This window comes from Vigna umbellata, chromosome 7 (genome assembly GCF_029865625.1).
Source record: "Vigna umbellata cultivar VRB3 chromosome 7, Vumbellata_1.0, whole genome shotgun sequence".
Classification (NCBI taxonomy): Eukaryota; Viridiplantae; Streptophyta; class Magnoliopsida; order Fabales; family Fabaceae; genus Vigna; species Vigna umbellata.
The window spans coordinates 25,142,822-25,161,677 of record NC_142171.1 but is presented as its reverse complement, the minus strand read 5'-3'; the positions used below and the strand labels follow the sequence as shown (position 1 = coordinate 25,161,677).

Genomic DNA, 18,856 nt, shown 5'->3' with positions numbered 1-18,856 from the left:
ATCACCTATCTCTTTACCTCAAACCTGTATTTATAGTTTTCGGAATGAACTTTTGATTAACGAAACCTAACTACGACTCAATTATTGGTAATCATACTTTACTCTAAGCTAATTTGTATTGGCATCATTATGTTCGATAGATGAAAGGCCTAATGTTAATCCTATAAATTATAAGGCTTATAAGAAATGAAAACATACAAGAAGCATATTCAAAAATATATATAAGTGAGTGTCATTTTCTAACAAATTGGTATCAGAGCTGAGGGCCTAAGTGTCCAAGTGAGAAAGAGATAATGAGAGAGATAGTCAACCTAGCAAACAATATGTCTTTGCCTCAATTGAGAAAGAAAGTCAATTTTGACAATTGAAGTGTGCAGATGAGAGCCCTTCTTGGATCCCAAGACGTTTGGGATGTTGTTGTGAATGGCTATGAAGAACTCGCAAAAGACGCAAAGCAGACAATGGCCCAAGTTTGTGCATTAAGAAAATCGCGGGTGAAGGATCAATCAGCCCTGTACATATTGAACCGAGATGCTAATGAATTTGGTTTTGAGAAGATAATGAATGCTAAATCTTCAAGAAAAGCGTCATAGATTCTTGAGAAAGTTTACAAAGGCGATAACCGTGTGGAAAAGTGAGAGATTAAGGATGTCAATCTATTAATTTTAGAGTGGAATGTTATAAATGTGGCAAGCATAGTCATTACGCAAATGACTACAAGTCGACCATATAGAAAAATATTGTCGAGTTGAAAAGAAAAAGGAAAAAGATTTCCTTACTAAGAAGGTTGATGAAGAGATTGAGATCCTGATGATGCCAAGAACCCCAAAGACCAAACTGTCGAGATGAAAGGTTGGGCTGCCAAGCTAGAGTACGAAACTCATTCTGATTAGCTTGATATCTAGGAGTATGGAAGTTGAGGTGAATATAAACAAAACAACAGATGTCGAGTTAAAGTCGAGTTGGTTAAACATCTCGGTTTGGTATCTAGATACTAGGACTAGTAATCATATGAGCGGTGATGAAAGCATGTTTTGAGAGCTCATCTAAGTGGTTGTTGGACATGTTTTTTTTTGGAGATAATTCAAAGGTAGTTGTAAAAGGGAGAGGTACAATCTGGTGAATGCGAGACGTATACTTTGTACCTAATCTCAAGAGTAATATTCTAAGGATAGGACAGTTGATGGAAAAGGAAAACCCAGTTTTGATAAAGGACCGAGTATTGTACTTGAAGGATAAATTTGGTCGATTGATAGCCTGAGTTGAAATGAAAAAAAAATAGAATGTACAAGATGGAGTTAAACATAGTACAGGAGAAATGTTTGAAGATGGATGTGAGAGATGAAGTTGTGATGTGGCATTTCCACTTTGGGCACTTAAATTTTGGAGGATTGGTCGAGCTATCGATGAAGTAATTGGTGCATGGACTACTAGATATAAAGTTTGAAAAGAAGTTTTGTGACGACTGTATACTTGAAAAGCATCCAAGGATAGAATTTATGAAGATTGTTGAGTACCAAGCAAAGACACAACTCGGTTTAATTCATCATTCACTCCTGAGTCTTTTAGTGGTAAGAAATATTTTATATCATTTATGGATGACTTTTCACAGAAGATGTGGGTATATTTCTTATGAGAGAAATTCAAGGTGTTTAAGAAGTTCACGACAAGTTAAGAAGGAGACTAGGAAGTCAATAAAAGTTGTTCAATTTGATAGGGAAGATGAATTCATATAAGGAGAATTCATGGAATATTGTAGGAATAAACTTAAATTTAAGAGTTATCAAATATTTATTAAAAGTGATAGTGTTTATTGCATTGGGAGAGGAAGAGTAAGTTATGTTTTACAATTATTATAGTGTATTATTTATAATAATTAAGAACATTATAGTAGGTAGATAAAAGACCTAATGTTAATCTTATAAATTATAAGGTTTATGAGAAATAAAAACACACCATAAGCATACTCAGAACTATATAAATAAGTTTTATTTTCTAAAACAATAACAATCCTTTTATTCAATTACTTAATTATTCTAATTCATATGAATGTTGCACTCTAGTGTGTAATTAAATGACTTAGTTATTCTAATTCATATGAATGTTGCACTCTAGTGTGTCAATTGACATGTGAAAGCGCGGTGCAGGTGGATTTAAATAGTGAATATGCAAACAAATATATCAAGGGTTCTTATGTATGGTTAAAGGTAAGACTAATGTGTTCAACTGAAGTGGAAAACACTTTCTGGTTTAGTAACCTTATCCATTAATGAATAATTCAATGGACCTTTAATTTTATAGTATAAGGATAGTATTGTTTCATGTCCAGGCTACAATTGTTTTTGATTTGCTATCCAATGAAACAAAGATAACAGGATCCTACAACTATGAAAAACTGTTTATCCATTTACCAATGAATATTGTATGTTTGTAGTCCTTTTTTATGATTGACAAGGTTAACAACTTACAAACCAGAGCAAAAGAAAATACTGGCCAAAGTGAATCACAGAAAATAGAGAAAAATCTTAACAATGTTAGATTATGATTGCCTCAAAGAAAAAAGCTAAAAGGTTGTGTGTTGCTATCTCTATATAGTACAATCATAAATAAGTTCCTAACTAGAATAATCTGTGCTTTATGCCTTCAGTGGTCATGATTTAGACAACTCAAATGGCAGCCTTCTCTCAATTGCAAATTACATCTGAGTAAAAGGCTACGGTCCTCCTTTCACAATTTTGCACGCTTAATAGCTCCACATCAAAAACTTCAAACTGTTTTGAGCTGAAAAAGGTTGAAGGTCCTACCTGCAGAAGAAAAAACATCAGCCATCCAACTCTAGAGAGATTTTGAAATTGTGATTTCTAAGAGATTCAGTGCAGTTGCAAGAAATGTAAAGTAGACAGTATTAGTAAAGTTGATGAACTATTGTTAAAAAAGTGCTCAAGAATTAGGATTGAAACCTGTTAATACAAAACCAGCTTGTTAGTTGAGGTTTGCACCCACTTATATACTATGTGGTCCGATAGTGGTCAGATAGCGGGTGGAACACACAAAATCGGAAAAATCTGATATCATGTTAAGAAATGGACTTTAAACCTAACTCAACTCCACAAAATTATCTTGTAAGGTGAGGTTTGCACCACTTATATACTATAAATTGACCTTATTTATAATCGATGTGGGACTTCCAAGACAAAACCTATACTTCACTCTAATTTGCACATAATATTGAAATGAAATTTCTTATGCAGAGAAATAGGGGGTTGAAGTAGAGTTTCAATCTTTCTAGTAATAGTTTCCAACATATTAATATTTTTGTTTTACTTTTACCAAATTCAACATATTATTGAATCTTACAGTAACAGTTTAGATTAGTTATTACAAAAAGAGTAAGATGGATCCAAGTAATAGACTTCATTATTCTGCCAAAATTTCATCTGCATTTGGTGGTGTATAAAATCAAATTCTACCCACTTAAAGGAAAGGATCATGCTCAATCATAACAAGCTAATAGTTTTGAATAAAACTGATAGGTTTGGTATAGTATATAGTAGAAGGAAGAAACTAGACAGTTCATGTAGTTATAATTTTATAAATGTAAGACATTATATAAAGTCTGTTTAGGTGCTAGGAAGGGGTCTGGTCTGTTTAGGTGTTAGGAAGGGCTAAGGAGAGTGAAGTCTCTCGAACACCTCATTTGTGTCTGTTGTCCAACAATTGTTGTTTTGGTTTCTAAATCCCTATCACATTGGTAAGGGATTAGAGTTCAACAGTAATAAAAGTGTTCTTTCTAAATTCTATATATCAGTTCTATCAAAAACACTGAAAATTTATTAGGATTAAGTTCTAAGCAGTCAATATCATACAATATGGAAAACCCCAAAAATGGATTAGAGAAAGGTGATAAAAGAAAAATAAGAGATGTTGGAACTCACTGGTGGTCCAAGTTCAGGGGGGATGATGATTCTTCTCTTCCCACCTGGTCTCATGTCTCTGATTCCCTCCTCAAATCCTACATCAGAAAATGTACTTTTCTCACTTCCTTCTGCACTTATTTCCTCCCCTTTTGGGTTCTTTAAGGGAGAGACAGAAATCAAGCAAAGGATGAATATTTTCTTCATAAAGTTGCAAGGAAATTTACATTTCTAAATCTAAAAATTTTAACCTGGAACTAATGCCTTGGTACCCATGCGGATTTTGGCAGGAGTACCCTGCAAGTAAGTGCTGTCAATTCGACGACCAGATTCGTTATAACCAATGTAGTGAAAAGTGACCTGCAAGGCAAGATTTACAAGCATATTAGTGAATATAATTCGTGCATACAAATCATGCTTTAAATTTTAGTGCCTAAAAGTTCCAGTCTTGCAGCTGAAAATGACATTTTTTTAAGATTGCTTCTCACATTCACCCAATCACCACCTGACCTTAGTGTCTAACGATAGTTTAATCCTTGACAAATGATAAAACAATGTTAACAAAGGGCAAAATTTTACATTAACCGGGAGTTTATTTTGTTATACACTAAAAATTAAGAAAGCATAAGTAACACAGAAATCATATATGATCTTATTAATTTCACTAAGAACCCACCCAGTAATGGAGATGCACAAAATTTCTAGCAAAAGTTCTTGACGGAAGTTGAATGCCAACAAGAGAGAACTATCAACAAAAGTTGACACAAAAACTGGTACAAAAACTCTTGAAGGAAGTAAATGTTGTTGCCCTAATATTCAGGCTGACTTACTAAGCAAATTCCCTGAAGTTTATAACTTTGACATCATTAGTTTGTACAAACTCAAACCAAAGATATTCCTTAAAACAAATTATTATGCAATAAATATTAGAGTGCAAAAAACTGCTTCCGTGCTTTCCTTGACAGATAGCAAATGTTTCAATTCTAAAGCAAAAATATCCTAGTTTCCATTCTGCAATATACTAGTATTAGTTTTTCTATTTCACAAACATTTAGTGGAATTTCCCGCTTTCCAAGACAAAAGCATAGAAGAAGTGGTTTCGTGAATTGTTCTGTAAGGTTTAAATATAAAACAAATACACATTTAAAGAAGTTGCTAAACCCTGTGTAGGAACAATTATAGTTTAATAACAAAGGAATAAAACAACCCATTTCTACAATAACAAAATATCTGCAATTGATTCCTGATATTCTCCATTGAATTGTAAGGATTTTATTTCCTATCATAATCTGACTTTAACACCAGAATTTCAAACTTTCTAACTTACTGACAAATATTCATTTAAAAATAAAAGAAAAAGCAGCAGATTGGAAAGAAAATAAAACAAAAACCTGCTGACCATCCTTTGGGCAATCACCTTGACCAACTACAAAATCCCGGTATATGAGTCCCGAGTTACTCTTTACATAGTTCTCTGAAGATACTATTTTAACTTCAAAACCTGAAATGTATTATAACAATAAATCAGACAATCATATCCAAAAAAGCATACAAGATGATCACAACAAATGAATTTCACAGTAGGCTCCTAAATTTAACTCATTGAACTTCAGTAGACAAACACAATTGAGACACTGACCAGAGTCACCACAGCAAAATAAAGTACTAGAACTTGTTTAACTAAACTTAGAAAGGAACATAATAGCAACAACAATATCCCATATGATGAAGTGAGCTACGTTGATCATAGACGTCATTGGACTCAGTTAGGAACCAAATTCTTAAAAGATATTATTCACTGTGTAGTCTCTCTGAAACAAGGTTTGACTCGTGAACAAGTTTCATGCTGGCCACTAAGGGCATAACACAACCCTCTTCCTTTAGTTGAGGTTGGTACCGCCTATGAAACCATGGTCAAATTTAAAGAATATACCATGGAAAGTAACACAACCATGTGAAAAAAACAAAGATCAACTCAGAAACCATGGTTTTATTTATAGAATATACCTAGAAAGTTGACAATGATGTGCAAAAAAGACAAATGTAAGCTTAGAAACCATGGTCCGATTTACAAAATATACCGTAGAAAGTAAGATAAACATGTGTCAAAAACAAATGTAAGCTCAAAAACCATGGTAAAGCTTGGACACACCTCATAAATTGTGTGTCCGGTGTCCGACAAGTATCGAACACTTAAATATGTACACTCGTACAACACGTATCAGTGAAGTGCCCAATTTGAAAGACATTATTTTATCTCTAACATGATTTTGACATGGCTTCAATACATTGTTAATAACCACAAATACAATGATTTTCTAAAAGGCTATAAACTTTTAAACTTATTACATAAGTTTGTATTATGATTATAGAAATAAGGAACAAATCTTATATGATCACTACTTTTACTTTTTGGATATTAGATAAATACATTAGACTCATTTTTGTATTACCTGATAATGTGTTTAGATTATTATATTTGACTAGTCTTGTTTATAGATGATTTTGAGTATGTAAATACATAATAATATAATATATAGATTTGTGTCTCTGTGTCCTACATTTTGGAGACTACATGTGCCGAAATGTCCGTGTCGTGTTCAGTCTCCATGTCAGTATTCGAGCTCCCAGAGAAAGTAACATAATCATGTGCAAGAAACACATGTAAGCTCAGACATTATGGAACGGAAACTGGAAAGCATATAGCTAAATCAAAAGTAGAGCTTTAAATTGATGAAAGAAAAAAAAATCATTGTCACCTTCTCTAATAAAATTTGGGAAGTCCTCTGGCGCATTGTTTTCCTTCTGTATCCGCTGATTTTGTTTTAGCAATCGTTTTTCATCATAAGGATTCTTACTCTTTGTCTTTGCATAAGAATACAAAGTTGGGAAAAAACCAGTTGAGACCAAGACAGAAAGGAAGAGTGTTCTCCTCAATGATTTTTCAGAACGCAACATGGAACTATCCTGCATTCTATCCTCACAGACAAAACATAACACACCAAATCACAATCCATTACCGAAATTTCACAAAAAGAATATCAAAACATATGCCACTCTTACAGGTAATAATCCTTTGAATTTTGGTTTGTGCATCCATGAGATAATTGTTTCCTCTGAGAAAATATAGTTCCTTGTACAGCGCAAGGAAAGTTCACTGCCCAAAACAGTAAAACCCTTTTTAGTACCTGCAAAAAACTTTCATTCCCTAATTTGTTGACTAATCATATAAACCCTAAAGCAACATTGCCAGCTCCAAATTGTTCAAAGACATAGTATTTACATTAAATTTCATTGTCTCTCACTCCAACACATAACTGGGAATGTAAAAATTCCAATCAGAATTAGAAGATTCTACCAACATATTATGAGAGGAGTAAAACTGGGTAGAGAAAAGGAAAGTGGCATCAATCCCCAACATTACATTACACCCAACATAGCTCAATACACTAACTTTAACATCTAAAAGAAGCACAAAACCAATATAGCTCACAGAACACCGAACACAAACATAGAAAGCTATTTAAGGTGAAATTAGGAATTTGATGCAAAAGGGTGTCTGAGAAAGACTTACAACAAAAAGACGACAACATAGCCTCCTAGAGTAGATGCACACAGCATAACACAACACCTATTTCGTGTTGCTTATACCTTATCTACTTTGTTTATCCCTTAAGCAAATAAACAAAATTTGCCTCATTTTTTTACTTCAGACAACAGCTTTCGTTAATTTTAAAAGTTTATTGTAACATAAATTATTTTAAAATATATATAATTTCATTTCTAAATTAATATAAAAAATTATATTTTTTATATTAATTTAGTGAAAATATTTATTAGTGTGTTAGTTTTTTTAACGATAATAAAAATTAATAAATTTATTATTATTATAATTGTAAAAATAAATATAATTTATTTTTATAATTTTAGAAAATAGCCTCTGTTTGTTTGTTATGTAGATCCATTGTGTGTGTGTAATCACTAAGATGGCCAAACCAGCAGCAACAAGAGACAGCACTGTCCTACGGCTACTGTGAGCCTCACCACTCACTTGTTCTTGTTGATGTTGTGCTCTAACTGCGAATCCTGCACGTGTGACTGAAGACACCCTTTTGGCATGCAAACGTGTGGAGCCACTGAGTTGAAGGCTACCTGCCATTGATGCCATTGCTTGAGCCATTGTATTTGCTTGATCCTTAGCTAGCCAAGTTCTTTCTTTGCCTTCTGCTTGCTTTTCTGGAATCTGACAATATAGTTTTGGTTTCTCTGTGGTGATTGCTGTGTCTGTGATTATGAGTGGCTGTGGAGAGTGCCTTATCTCAACATTTTCCACTTGGATAACTTGGATGTGCTTTTGGTCAATCATTGTCGATCATTTCTGCCTTCACCATGACATGCTGGATTCTTAGTCCTACTTGGACTCCTACCAGTGTGACACGTGGATTCAAGGATTATTGAATAGTCTTTCCCCTCTTTGTATATTCGTATTTCTTACAAATGTTCATGAAGTCGTATTTATAACTTCAAAAATCTCTTTCTGAGAACATTCTTTTAACAGACAAATTATCATGGTCACAGTTAAACCTTAGTATTAACGATTTTTCAACGTCAGTAGTGTGTCTGTCAGATAATTTTCTTGTAATGTCATTATTGTGTCTGTCAGATATATCATTTTTTAACATTTTCTTTATTATCAATAATTATGATAAAAGTATTAATGAATCTCACAAACATTTTTAATAATATGAACTGATAAAAAGTGTGTTGATTAACAAAATTACATAGATTGTTATTAATGCTCTTTATTTGTGATTAGAAATGAGATAAGAAAAGAGACTAAGAAAAAGTGTAAATGTAATAATAATAATAATAATAATACTAATAATATTATTATTATTATGATAAAAAAATAAAATTTTAAAAGATACAATATAAAACGTTTTAAAAATGTAAAATTCTGAGTAAACTTTAGGGTAATTTTTAACATGGTTTTATTATTAGTTAAAATTTAGCAAAGGGTAAAGTTATATGAACTTAATAAATGTTAGTCATAATTTAAAATTATAATAAAATTTAACTTATAATTAGAAATGTATCATAGTGTATACAGATTATAACCATTAATAACGAAAATAAACCTAATAACGAAAATAAACCTATTGAATAATATATTTGTAAGAATCTAGAAAATATAAAATGTTAGTTAATAGGTGTTTTAAACTAATGAAACCAAGTATTTTAATTTTAAATTAATTCAATAATATAAATAAAAAATTTTAAATTTGTTTCATTATCTAAAACACTTATCATCTTTCTAAAAATCTTTCTTTGAGTTATCTTTTCTTTCTCTCTACAAATTTTAACTCCTAGATCATTTGTTTGATGATCAAGAAGTGCTTAGAAAATCATCACAATGCAATCTCCATTATCTACCAATCAGTTTTTAGTTTGAAGCAAGTAAGTTTTGATTCATTTTTCCTTTCGTTTTAAGGTTGAGATCATGTATGGTGATTCCTTATCACATGTGTCTTATGGTCTATTTTCCTAGTTTATTGTTGATCAGAGGCTCTAAGGATTCTCTCTTATCACTTTTCTGTGCTCTGTAGGCATTCTTAGAATTCCTTGAGCTCTGAGCAAGGTTTGGTAAGCTGTGTTGATTTGTGGTAGTTCTCTTTGAGGTAAGGGAAGCTAGTTTTTGTTGTATGTTGAATTATTAAGTATGAATTGTTAGTGTTAGAGTGTGGAATTAGTAGATGTTGAATTATTGTTGTGTAAGTGCATTTGATCACATGATGAATGTTGATATTGAATGATTCTGTGTTAAACTCAAAATGTATGATGAATGGTGTTTTGAGATGTTTGATGGTGTTGAATTTGGTTAAATGTGGAGGAGAACTTAACTAGGCTGAGTTGTAAGTGTTTTAGTCAAAATAAGGGGCTTTGGTATGTGAGTTTTTGAGTTAAGGGTTATAAAGAGAAAATTAAGCTTTAGAGTCTCTTTGAATGTGAGTTGAGACTTATTTGAGTTGTGAATTGGTTGGAATCTAATGTAGAAATAGGTAGTAGTCCATTGATGGTGTTTTGGATGGTTTTAAGTGCAAATTAGAAGTCTTGAGTAGTGAGATTTTGATTTGGATATCCTAAAGCGATTTAGAGTGGTTGGGGTCTGTCTTTGAGTCATTTATGACTTGTTCAGACCCTTAAGTTGCTCAAACATGAGCTAAAACTTGTGGAATTTAATTTTTGTATTTAAAGTGAGGTTTTTGTTATTTTTGGGTTGGAATCTTGTGGTAAAACAGGTCAAAACGAGTTTAGGTTAGCTATATACATTTGATTGGGTCAATTTTTAGTCTAGAATTCAATCTATGAGTGTTAGAAGTTGGTAAAAGTGTTTAGGATAGGTTACAGGGGTTTAGTGGTGAAAATTTTGTAGTTTTTTTATGCTACAAAATTGTGCAGAGAAGTTAAAGCTTGTTCAGCGAGTTTATGAGGTTCCTGACAATGAGTTTCAGAGGCTAGGCGAGCCAACTCGTTGGGCTTTTGAAGCTTGTTATTTTGTCTCCTGCTGGGCGAGCAGAGGTTTCTCGTTGAGTGAGCATGTGCTCGTTAGACGAACCTATGCTCGCTTGGCGAACCTATGCTTGTTGGGAACTCTGTTTTTGGCGCTAGGCGAGTAGGTCTGAGTCATTTTGGGTGTTTTAACTTCCTTTTTCTTATGTACATAGTTTTGAATGGTATGATGGTTTATTATATGATTTGTAGTACGATTTGGAACATATGATTGAATAGAATGAGGTGTGTAAGAGTTCCAAGGAGAATTCTTTATGGTTGTATTAAAGTGTTATAAGTATTAATGATCATTCATTCACAATTAGAGAAGAGTGATACATGTGGTGAGAGTAGTAGGAAGTCTTAGCCTATGTGCTTCCAGTATGACCTAAGACGCGGTATAGACTAACCTTGTGAGTGTGGTAGGGTGAAACTCATTGGCAATGGCTCTGTAGAGTAGTAGAGACCATCATAAGTGCATGACTCGCTATAGCTTGAGATTCATACTAAATCTAGATAGTCTAGTCTAGGTCTTTGGCATAATTAAGATGTTTGATCTATTTTATATTTGTTAGATATATTATCTTTATTTTTTCTTTATCTTTTATCTTTAGTTAGTTATATTAATCATGATATATGCATGACATGTTAATATATTTATTAAGTTTGGTTTTGTATCACTAGCTTACCCTATTTTGTGTGTTCTTTATTTGGTTATCTTTATGTACTTGTTTGGGCGATGATCATCTAGTAGGTGTAAGCAGAGAAAGATGATGTGATGGTATAGCAAACTTTAGATGGATATGGCCCGAGGCATGGTAGCTTTAGTGTTTTATGTCTTTTAGTTATGTTTTAGTTTTGATGGTTTAAGATGACAATTCTTATATATAATTTTGAGCTTAGTATTTTGTATATAAAATTTGTTTTTATAATTGTTAGATAATGAAACTTTATAATTTTACTTATTAACTAACTATTTTATTAATAATGTAATTATTCCTTCATAATATTAATACTATATTAAAATGGGGGTGTTATAGCATTCGAATCATTCCTTTTATATACATTTTCTTTTCATTTGTTGAAAGCTCAACAAATTGATTGATGTTGAAGAGAGAAAGAAAACAAATGTTTTATAGATAAATTACTGTGCATCACTAACAATTGTAGATTTTTTATTCAGTGGCTCGTGAGTGTATATATGAGTAGATATATCTTCAAGAAATATATATATATATATATATATATATATATATATATATACATTTTTGTATAATTTAGTAATTTACACACTTGAGTTTAGATGGAGTAATTATGCGCTAGTATAACTCACTTCCATACTTAAATATATTTTTATTCATGAAAATAAATGTCTTTTAATTTTGTTTCATACATTTTTAAAAGTCCTTCTAAAATTGAAAATCATTACTTTTGATTTCTATTATTGAGACTAATTAACTACTTATTTGTGGAACAAAATATCATGTGATATTTTAAGTGGTGTATTATGTATATTGTTGTGATATAAAATTTATTTATCTATTTTAAAATAAATATTAGAAACTAAAAATAATTATTTGAAATTATGAAAGAATGGATAAAAAAATATAGAAGAACTAAAATCAAAACTCACTAGTTTTATAAGAACACAAAAATAATTATTTCAAACTTTACAGAAATTAAAATAAAGTATTACTTTTGGAATCAAAATAAACTTCATAAATTGACTAAACATATTTAAATTATGTAAACCCTAAATTTTAAAAAATATATTATTTTTTTTATCTTTTTTTACACCTAAATGTAGCGATTTATATTACTGTACTAAATCCAGCAATCATTCTTTATATTTAAATTCAATATTTAGTGACAATCACAAAGTTAACAAATGACTAAACTCATTTTTTTTTTAAATTGAGGAGTAATTAATCGAAGTATAAAATCAAAACAAGTTTGACAAAAAAATAAAAAAAGATAAAAAACATATTTAATTATTTTAAAAAATTAATATAAAAGTACTGGAAAAACAGTAACATTTTTCTGTAATTGTTTTCATGACCAAGAGAAATTTGAAAACACAAAGATAAGTTTGAAATGAGATAATAATGTGACAAAGACAATAAGAAATCAGTCATCAACTTACATGTATAAGAACCTCATTAAGCAATCCTAAACCTTCCCTATCTTAATCCAATCATAAGTAATAAGTGCAAATGTGAGTTAAAGATGATTAAAGATAAATACTGAACTAAATTTAAGTATGAGAAAAATCTGCATTTGGAAACACATCTCTTTCACTAAGATGGTTTATCCAAAGAACTTCAGACCAATTTTTTCACACTTACACAGCTTCTCAATGATCAATTCTCATATAAATTCATAATACTTTTAACAAAAATGTAGAGAACACAAATTAAAATATCAACAATCAACCTAATAAGTTACCAACTTACCACCATGACATGAGTAAAATTTTAGTAACACAAGTCCTGAATCACAGTAATAGAAGTTGCATTGCAATTCAATCTGACAGATACTAGTCTACATCAATTCCAGATAGATTTTCTGTGAAACTTTTACAGAACTCTCATATGAAAGCTAATACACAAAGATGCCTGCTGCATAAAAAACTAAACAAGAACCATCAAAACATTAGAAGAGCTAGTAATGGTCCCAGAAGCATTCCTGCAGAAACAGAATGGATCATAGACTTGCATTCATTTGAACAATCTTCCAATTTTTTTCTGCAACAAAATGAAGACCAAGATTGCTCTAGTATAACATGCAACAGTCCTTGGAATTGCACTTCATATTACTTTCCATCATGCAATTTCTTATCACCTGCCACTCTGGTATTTTTAAAATGTGGTAACATGAAAATTTTCAGGAATGATGAGATGGTCTTCCACAAAGGGTTTTATTGATTTTCAACCCAAGGGTCCATTACCAGGTGTTACATAGACAGTAACTTTTTGGCCCTCCCTGGTGAAGGATGGGTTGGTTCTCAGTTCCTTGGACCCGCTGAAAAGAAACTTAGAATAATTAGATTTCCCAATTTTGCTACAATAAAACTATAAAGTGGAGAATATTAAGTTGAGCTAGAAATTCTGGTCACTTTTTTACCAACTCTTTGGATAACAGATATACAACTAGCATCCAAGAGAGGAATAGAAATGAATACTTAAAATTATGCATTAGAGAAAACATATATTTTTAGTTTGTTAGTGTTGTTAGTTTTTCTGCTACTAGTTCTCACTGCAGCATTTTCATTATGAAATTTCTGAGCACAAATTTAAGACATTCAAAACAAGCACCAAGTTCAAGAATCTTAGTGTCTACAAACGCTTAGGGATAATGTAATAAAGTATTATCATGCATATCGGTGCATCTTCTCAGTTATCAAGTACATGACACAACCTCTAGCCTTTTACATCTCACCAAATTTGCATTCGGTACTTTACTTTATGAACAATTTATCATATATATACAATTTTAAAATGAAAAATTAAAAAGTGAGTTCATTTGAAGATATCAAATGAATAAAGTCATGCTAAAAAGTACAAGTACTTACAAATGGTCAACCTACCTCTGATATATAACCTAGAAGAAGCATAAATAACAGTTCACAGAATTTGTGATTTATCTCACAAATCAGACCAGAGATGAGGTCATTGGAAATGAAGAAACCATGATAAAAAATTTGCAGGTCATTCTTGATTTCTCACTACCATTGCGAAGCAAATAAACCACTGCCACGAGTTCTCCAACAACATTGAATGGTCTGTCTTCAACTCCAAACCAGAACACAGCAAGTAACAAAGTTTAAGAATCTTTACAACGTCATTTGAAATAATTGCTGGAGTTTCAAAGACAATTGTTAAAAAAAACATAGTCATCATATTGGCAAATTTCAGGGAATAAATTGCTCAAACCAATGTTTCGGAGCAGCAGGATGGATTTTAAAAGCACGGGAAACAAAATTCCTGTTGCTTGTTGCAACTATGCTTGCAATAGAATATCTTTTGGAAGACAGACCCTTTTCCATAATCCACAAATGGAACCTATACCTGGGCTTAATGCGATTCTCTAAGTCAAAGCACAAGAATGATGGAAAAGTCACCAAAATCTCAAGTGACTGTCCCATTTCCTGACACAAGAAATTAATCTTTTGCTCCAAACGTTCAGGGTTTTGGCGAAGAATCTTGGGATCAACCGTGATCATTTTACAGACCTTTGAAAAGTCAATCCCACGATGTAGAAGGCAATCAAATCTCTTTTGTAACTCATCACTTGTTCCGTGCATATAAGAGAAAATATACATGGTCAAAGCATTTTCTCCAAAGCCAATGCCATGCAAGAAGTTCAACTTACTCATATTGTGAATTGGAGATTTAGACACCTCAATAGCCTTCAAAAAACTTGGATAACCTTTATCTCCGACCACTTCGCGATTGTTCGCGACAAAACTAACCAACAAACTATGATTCCCATCCTTAATCTTCTCAAAGAACCACTCATGTAAACCCAAAGCTCTCATCACATTTGGCAGGTTACACAGCTTGACTGTCCCCAACACATGAGCATAGTCCCTCTTAACAATATCAACATCATTGGAACTCATTCCAAAGTGTTTCAACAGCTTCAACACATTGACCTTCCCCATGTTCAAAACAAGTTCCAACAATTCCGGTCCATTCACAATCAATCGTGCCACGTCCTCTTTCTTCGCACCAAACCTACAAAAATACTCAATTGCTTGAACCAACTCCTCTTCCCCATGCTCAACAACAACACCTACACCAACGCCATTGCTCCCTCCAATTAACTCCCCTATGTTCTTTCCTCCATTCAAATCATAAAACAACCTTATCTTCCTACACAACCCAACCCAATCATCCACACCATTCCCCTTCTCTTCAACACACTCAGCCAAACCAAACTTCCCAAACAGCAACCTCAGATCACAAAACAAAGCCTCAACCTCAGCACCCTTCTGGCCATCAAACACAAATGGGAAAGCCAAGCATATCCCCACAACCTGCACATTGCAAAAACCATACCCTTTGAATCCACAAAGCCTATCATTCAATTCAAAAGCACCCCACTTGAACACCCACCCACTCTCCTCATACAGCACTCCAAGCTTGTCCCAGGGAAATCCAAATTCGCTGAGAACATAAGCAGCATCCAAAAGGGTCTCATCTTCTGAAAAGAAGAACTTGTTCTGGGGAAACAAAGAGGGGAACTTTGAAGGGTGTATGCCAATGCTCTCAAAGAAGAACTCGAATTCGTTGATGGGGTTGTACCTGAGGAACTTGTTGAGGTTGTGGGGATAGTGGGGAGGGGAGAAAGCACTGAGCTTGGTGATGAGATTCATGAGGGCATTGTTGGAGTTCTTGGAGATTTGATCAGCGAAGGCGTAAGGAATGCAGCGCGTGGCGTGGAGATAATCAGTAACAGACTTCTGCCCCTGTGCTATGGCGAACTGCTTGTACTTCCTAGGGATCTTTGATAGCTTTGAGGTTCTGCAAACATGGCGGTGGAGAGACATGTCTGTTCCAAACCCAGCCAGGGTTTGGTTTCTCTCTCTATCTTCGATTCATCTTTGTTTGATAATGGAAAGGAATAAAAAAAAACTTATTATAAATTCATGGACTAACATATAAAATACTTTCTACAAATTGTTGTTGATATAATTTTTTATTGTGCTTACTCTAAAGTTTAATAATTTATAACTTAATTTGACGAATAATAATTTTGTATACATAATAGTTTTGAAATTTTATAAAAACTATAGACTTTTTTGTTTATTAAATCGTGACTAATATTTAAATATTGATAAGATTATGTTGGAAAAAAAGAACAACCTTCATTCTTAACAGCACCACACCAGTAAAAACACATTTACTATATACATGTGTATTTATTTTATTTTTTATTGTAAATAAATTTTATTTATTTTATATGTAATTTTACAATTAAAAAAATTAAGTTTTGAAAAAACAGTCGAATGAAAAAGTAATTAAATTTAGAAACTGATCAAAGTGTAAACTGATAAAATAATAATATTAATTTAAAATATTCATTTAAAGAAATAAAATTAAAAAATAAATATAGACACGAAAAAAATTCTCTTTATATATATGATATTTAGATATGGATTTAAAAATGTATCTTCAAAAACAATTTATATAAATTGAGAATAAATTATTTTAATATTAAATAGTTTTAATATAAATAGTTTTGTTAGGAATGAATTTTATTATTTTAAAACACACAAATTCTTTAAAAATCATTTTTTTAAAGTTTTTTTTGACTTCTTTCTAAGGATTCTTGCTTTCTGTTAATATGTTTAAAAATTGTAGATTGTCTGAGTGATCCTCACAACGAGATCTTTAAGTTTAACCGATTAGTTTCTTAAATATAGTAAGTTAGTCTTTTACTCCTCTTTTTAGGTATATTTCGTCTTCCTTACATGCTAAACCTTTTTGTTTTAAATGTGAAGTTTAAGTCTTATATGAGACTCTCTACTAATAAGTGGTATTAACAGTGTACTATAGGAGCAACTAGGACTTCTTGTGTGTTTGGAGCTATTTTAGGCTTTCTAGAACGGTTTGATCATTTGTCAGGTAAGGAAAGTTAAATTACCTTGCTTTTAAGAATCTGAGTTGCTTGAAATTGGTTAAAATGTTTATATTAGTGTTTGTGCTGATGAAATATGACATGTTGAGTTTAGTCAAGAGCTTTGAATCGTTTTTAGTGATTGAATGTTGAAATGTGTGATTGAGATTTCATCTGAGGCGAATTGAGTCATTGATTTTGAAGTATTTGAAAAACACTAGAAGGGGGTTGAATAATCTTATAGGAAAACTTTTCGCAAAGGAGATAATTTAACAACTTTGTCAAGGATTAAAAGATTTATATACGTTGTTAAACGTTTGACTTGAAAGTTTTGTTCAAGCTATAAGTTTTCAAACAAATATTTTTCAATCGTTTAAACAGATTTGTTGCATCTTTTTGATAAAGTTAGCTCTTAATAAAAAGACGTTTGGTGACAAGAGCTTTTATAATGGTTAAGATAATACACAACTGCTGGATTTGTAATAGAATAATTTAGTAAGATTAATGCAATAAACACATGGTTATTTTTATACTGGTTTACTCCACCGAGCTACATCCAGTTCTCCTTTAAGACCTCTTAGAGGGTTCCACTATAATCTTCCACAAGATTACAACTGAGTATTCTCACCACTTCTGGTATCACCTAGTCAAACCAAGTAACCCCCGTTACTTTGACTAGAACTGAGTTTTACCCACCTGGTTGTGTAATATTCTTCACCCATTCCTGTTTTCTACTAGACAAACCTGTCTAGCTATCGTTTAACCCACCAAGTTAAGTTTAAGTGTTTGGATTCTTTTCAAAATTTGTAATCAAACAGATCGCTTACAAGTCCATAGACGTTGCTCTTGTTGAAAAGATGTGTGTGTATATATATATATATATATATATATATATATATATATAATTCAATCTAATAGACTATTAGAGTTTTCTCTCTTCTTACAACAACAAGCTTATGTTTCTATGAAGCTTGAGAGTATTTTCTTTTTCTTTTGAGCTTTCCTCACTAATATTTTCTTTTTTGTTCGTATGTTTATTCTCTTCCTCTTTTCTACGACATTCTTCAATATATAGGCTTCAAGAAAATGTTCGTTAGATAGTACTTTGCTTTGATCTTTGGATCTTCTTAGCCTTGTCGTAGGTAGCAGCCATTGGTTAAAGTCAAATTGTCAGAGCAGATCCTGCCTAATCAACATTTGAATATAATGTATAGTATAAAATATTAACCGAGTGGTTACAAACAACCAACCGGATATTCAGGTAATCTGTTTATATCTTATTCTGTTTATATTTTATTGGGCTTATATCAGCTCAGGATCCATGAGATAAATTATAAATACAAAGCCAGGGCCAAAAGCCAGGTACGTTCCACTTACGCATTATTTACTCTACGCTACTCTCAAATATTCAATAGTGATAATCATTCACTAAATATTCAAACAAGAGCCGAGGCTCTTCAAATCACACGCCTAACTTGGGCGTCGGAGTACCTTTTGCAGGTACATCCCCCTCGTCAAGAAGGAGACCGATCGGTTTGCGCCAACACCGATCGGCCAACAGGAGGAGTTTGGAAGCGAGCGAGCGGCCCAGACGCGTCAGCAGGTTAGTCTCTCGGTCCCTAAAAGTATCTACCGAAACATTTTGGCGCCCACCGTGGGGCCGAGCGGCAAACCCAATGGCGACCACGAGGAGCATGGAGGAACAACAAAGCTGAACGGTAAAGCCCGTTCCCTATGAAGCACTCTACGTGAATCATCATCTCTACGTGAGA

The 18,856-nt window shown here is 32.4% G+C and overlaps 2 protein-coding genes across 6 annotated transcripts; both read right to left on the bottom strand.

Moving 5' to 3' along the window:
- Positions 1-2,386: 2,386 nt before the first annotated feature.
- Positions 2,387-8,295, bottom strand: LOC124830385 (FKBP-like peptidyl-prolyl cis-trans isomerase family protein). 4 transcript variants are annotated; one of them, XM_088094228.1, is made up of 7 exons: positions 7,959-8,295; positions 6,978-7,071; positions 6,674-6,888; positions 5,306-5,415; positions 4,166-4,274; positions 3,936-4,012; positions 2,387-2,804 (listed from the first exon to the last, which is right to left on the bottom strand). In XM_088094228.1, the coding sequence occupies exons 1-7, from the start codon at positions 8,278-8,280 to the stop codon at positions 2,685-2,687; spliced, it is 1,047 nt and encodes a 348-aa protein (XP_087950354.1). In that variant the 5' UTR covers positions 8,281-8,295; the 3' UTR covers positions 2,387-2,684. The 4 variants fall into 4 exon arrangements, 3 of the variants coding, with proteins under 3 accessions (XP_087950354.1, XP_087950353.1, XP_047160028.1); XM_088094227.1 differs by having other exon boundaries at positions 6,978-7,102; positions 7,966-8,295; XM_047304072.2 differs by lacking the exon at positions 7,959-8,295 and adding an exon at positions 7,489-7,645.
- Positions 8,296-12,953: 4,658 nt separating this feature from the next.
- On the bottom strand, positions 12,954-16,071 carry LOC124830384 (transcription termination factor MTEF18, mitochondrial-like). 2 transcript variants are annotated; one of them, XR_015780736.1, is made up of 2 exons: positions 14,050-16,071; positions 12,954-13,484 (listed from the first exon to the last, which is right to left on the bottom strand). XR_015780736.1 is itself a non-coding variant. In XM_088094226.1 (2 exons), exons 1-2 carry the CDS (start codon positions 16,012-16,014, stop codon positions 13,391-13,393), a joined length of 1,578 nt encoding a protein of 525 aa, XP_087950352.1. In that variant the 5' UTR covers positions 16,015-16,071; the 3' UTR covers positions 12,954-13,390. The 2 variants fall into 2 exon arrangements, 1 of the variants encoding a protein (XP_087950352.1); XM_088094226.1 differs by having other exon boundaries at positions 14,531-16,071.
- Between the last annotated feature and the right edge of the window lie 2,785 nt (positions 16,072-18,856).